Source organism: Lepisosteus platostomus, unplaced genomic scaffold (genome assembly GCF_059453375.1).
Source record: "Lepisosteus platostomus isolate fLepPlt1 unplaced genomic scaffold, fLepPlt1.hap1 Scaffold_164_H1, whole genome shotgun sequence".
Taxonomy (NCBI): Eukaryota; Metazoa; Chordata; class Actinopteri; order Semionotiformes; family Lepisosteidae; genus Lepisosteus; species Lepisosteus platostomus.
The window spans coordinates 55,526-59,524 of NW_028291545.1; the positions used below are offsets into that span (position 1 = coordinate 55,526).

Consider the following 3,999-nt stretch of genomic DNA (forward strand, 5'->3'; position numbering starts at 1 on the left):
GCCTCTGCTCCGCTGTGGCAAAGTAGGCAGTGGCCTGGAAGTACATGGGCTGACCCAGGAAGTACTCATCCTTAGGAGAGAGCCGGACCCAGTGGGCTGGAGAGAGAGAGGCAGCATTACACCTGCACACAGCACCCCCTGCTGCCAGGAGGAGCCACTCGCTCAAGGAGCTTACAGTTGGTGGTGAGCAGGACAAAGCTGTACTTGTTCTTCAGGTCCTTGAAGAAGGTCCTTCTCCTGGCCCACGTGGGGACATAGCCAACCTAGTAGGAGTAGTGGAACCTGCAGGACAGAGGAGATGAGGGGCTTCTGGACACTTTCCCAGCAGCAGCAGAGCCCTGCCTACCTGTTGTAGGAGCACTTGACCCGCACAGAGAAGGGAATGAAGTGATGCACAAGCGCACTGGAGGAGGGCGGGGCATAGTGGAGAGTGTTGGAGTACACCAGGCGGCCCTGGACAACCTGCAAGGTCACAGAGGAAGGGGTATTCCCAGGAAAGGCAACCCCGACACTAGCCCTACAGTTCACATCGATACATTGCCTGTAGATGAAGACCCACTTACCGATCGCTCGGTACCGCACTCGTGAAGCCCGTAGATGAAGTAGAAGTAATGGCGTGTGGTTCGGCTGACGCTGCAGTTGCCCAAGGTCACCTCCGATGGCCGACAGCTGAAGCCGAACAGGAGCCGACTGACCCTCACGTACATCCTGCTGGAGTCGCACCACACAGCCACTCCTCGGGTGCCCCCGATGGCCGGGCGAGCCGGCTGCCGCCCTCGCTGGGGAGGAAACAGGACGCTCTTGATGTAGGCGGGTAAGGGGCGGCTGCCGGCTTCATCTTCTCCTTGTCGAAGTAGGGCGAGTACGCGTCTCTGGACACGGGAAGGCGGCGAAAGTCGGGGGCCAAGGACTGCGAGTCGTGCTCGCTTGCAGACAGGTCTTCGGAGGGCGCATCTGCCAGGTTCAAGTCCTCCAACTGGGCTGCATCTTCAGGAGCCGGGAGGTCGGCCTGGAGCGCCAATTCCCGAGAGTCCCAGCCAGCCGGCCCGGCGGAGATCAGTGCGGGGAGCCCGGCCCCTGCGCACAGGCACAGCATAAAGAGAAACGAGCGCATCGCCAAATTAACGTCCCGCTTAATTGCTACAGGAGTAAAATAAGTAAACCACAAAACCGTGTTGAAGCAAGAAAGCATAAAGTGTGAACGCGGTGACTAGGTTTTTATACTGGCAGGACCTGCTACCGCACACCTGGTCACACTACCGCTCAATCAACACAATCAATTACACACAGAGACCCGGATTGTTCTCAGCGTCTAATTAGAACCTGCTTCCAGTCTGAGGCGGGACTCCGTGAAGCCGCCTGAACACTTTCCCGTGTGTATCTGACCTCAGCGGAGGAGTTCCACGCAATTTCGACAGAATTAAATCACCCACACGTGTAAAATTTGCTCAGATTAATTTATTGTTCAATTAGTTTCTAATTTCCGAGGAAAGTGTGTTAAACTCGCTGTCAGACAGAGTACGGAACATGCGACACGTCCGTCCACACTTTCTTTTATCGAGGGGGCTGTTCTATCAACACGTACCGCAATGAAAATAATTTTACTATTTTTCATGTGTAATTGCATGTCATATTAAAATGTGTAATACAAGCATTTCTTTGCTTCCCAGTAAAGAAATACTGATCAGCTTTTGACATGATCTGATAATAATTTGTCTGATTTTCCAGAGATTGCTTTTGCTTCGCAGCACTGAGAACCTATGGAAGCCCGTTTCCGCCAGGGAGTAAAAAAAACGCACTATGGTATCTCAGAATTGTGACTTAGAATCATAGAATTGCGACCTAAAAACTCAGAATTTTGACTTTATCTCTCACATTTGCGACTTCGAAATAGCCCATATTTCATTGTCTGTCCTTTTGTTATTGTAACGGATTCGGGTTCTAGGGCTTGTGCCCTCGCCGCTCCCACCCTACTTCGTGCCTCAAACCCCGTATTGGCTCAAACCCAGGTCTTGCTGGCTAGATCCCGAATCCGTTACAATAACAAAAGGACAGACAATGAAATATGGGCTATTTCGAAGTTGCAAATGTGAGATATAAAGTCGGAGTTGTGAGTTACTAAGTCGCAATTCTGAGTTACTTAGCCGGAATTCTGCGATACCATAGCGCGTTTTTTTAACTCCCTGGCGGAAACGGGCTTTCATACATTTCAATTAGTCTGATCAGTGCAGGACAAGTTAATGTAGAATCATTACTATGTGTGTCTCTTGTTTGTATATAAATGAATGTCTTTGACAACTTAATGTTAGTTTTTAATTTAGTTTTACGATGTAGGTCATGCGTTAACATATGCACGAGCATACGAAATGTCTCACTCCTGATTCAGCTCATGCTCCATAGGAGAGAAGAGATTCCTCCTGCTTTTCGTACAATCATATCAGAACAGAAGCCCGTGTCGCCCAGCTCTGATTCAAGAGCGACTCGCATCTTCAGCCCTTTTTTTATTCGTGATCCTAATTTTCTTTAGTTATGATCAATATTGAACTTTTTCTAAATAAAACGACAATAATCAAACATGCAGGCAGACTTTTAAAAAGTATTAGGAGCTGACAGGGTGCCCCTTTGGAATAGTTGTCAGAAAATGTGAGAAAAGGAAAGGTACGTAAGCTCTCACACACAGCATTAGAGATTGGCATCTGATGAAAAAAACAACTACCTGTCTCCCCAGCATTTAAAGGTGCTGTTGTTTTGATTTTACATATTGTTAGCATTTTAATGAATTGTTAAAAGATTGATACACAAATCGCTAAATAAGAAAACGTAAAAACCCTAGCTGTAAGCAATTGGCCATTCATATTCCTGAATTTTAAATCCCTGTGTTTTTCTGTATCCGAATGCCTGGTGCAGCTAATTTGAAAGCAGAGTCTACCATTTACTGTATTGCAGAAGCGTATTGTTGCCACCAAGGAAAAAAAAATCCTGAGTTTACAGGAGTAAAGGAGGAAACAAATGCAAACACCGTTTAGAAAAAACACACACGTCTCAGGCCTTAACCATGACAAGAATGGAATTTGAACCTAGATGAGCAGAGCACAATGGATTAGCAATCCAAAAACTCCTGACTCCTGTTTAATTTTCTTTTCGCTTGCTCGATTTGTAGTACGCTCCTCAATCCTTACAACCGATAAACAAAACGGCTTCATGTGCCACAGCATTCTGCTGCAGGTACGGGTTGCACCGTGTATTAGGCGAACCCGAATTAAATATTTCAAATTTGTGAAGAATTTCATGAAAAAGATCACAGCCAATGTCAGCAAATCGGAGCCTGTAGGCAGCTTCAACAGAACAAAACGATCTGAAGCCGCAATTCTTTCATAGAGTGTATTGTGACACTCTAACCACGTTGTTGCTATTACTGCTACTTCTGCTGCCGTTGGTTAAAACTCTACTCAGCGGGCAAGTAAAGGTGTACAAGGAATAGACTACTTTGAGCCGTCCAAATTCCATTATGTGAATTTAAGCTTTTTTTTAATTAATAATAGCATTAGTAATACAATGTGTGCTCAGAAATGTTACTTATTAGCTTATGAAGCAACAGTGTTTCGACAATTTGCGGTCTTCAAAAAGTAAACGCTGAAGTTTTTATACTTCCTTGTGAGCAGATCACCTTTGATTTAGAAAAGGAAAACTTACTCCCCTGTTGCTTTCATTGCAATATCTGAATCGAGACCCAAGCGCTAAGAAAGCTGAATAACGCAAAAGACATATTCCCGATTTTAATTTAGATACACATTTTCTAATGCAGCTTTCATTACAAGACAGTCTATTTCTCGAAAGCGTGTTATGTAAAAAAGAGAAAAACGAAAATATATGCGACCCACTATGCCTTCCTCCAAATCTTTTTCTAGATCTCTTCGTCTTACCTTCTCTTCCTCCCTGGGCCACTTGCCCACTTCTCTCACTAAACCAGCATTCCGTCTCTTTACAGCTATCTGTTCC

The 3,999-nt window shown here is 45.7% G+C and overlaps 1 protein-coding gene across 1 annotated transcript; it reads right to left on the minus strand.

Annotated features, from left to right (window-relative positions):
* Positions 1 to 312: 312 nt before the first annotated feature.
* Positions 313 to 967, minus strand: LOC148636585 (zona pellucida sperm-binding protein 3-like). The gene is made up of 2 exons (XM_088623490.1): positions 564 to 967; positions 313 to 462 (listed from the first exon to the last, which is right to left on the minus strand). The coding sequence occupies exons 1-2, from the start codon at positions 705 to 707 to the stop codon at positions 343 to 345; spliced, it is 264 nt and encodes an 87-aa protein (XP_088479616.1). The 5' UTR covers positions 708 to 967; the 3' UTR covers positions 313 to 342.
* Between the last annotated feature and the right edge of the window lie 3,032 nt (positions 968 to 3,999).

What these genes read in the sequence shown, in the direction of transcription:
- LOC148636585 (XM_088623490.1), bottom strand. Translation starts at nt 707, where the DNA reads ATGTACGTGAGGGTCAGTCGGCTCCTGTTCGGCTTCAGCTGTCGGCCA. An exon ending in AGTGCGGTACCGAGCGATCG is followed by an intron (nt 463 to 563) that starts GTAAGTGGGTCT and finishes GTGACCTTGCAG; the next exon opens with GTTGTCCAGGGCCGCCTGGT.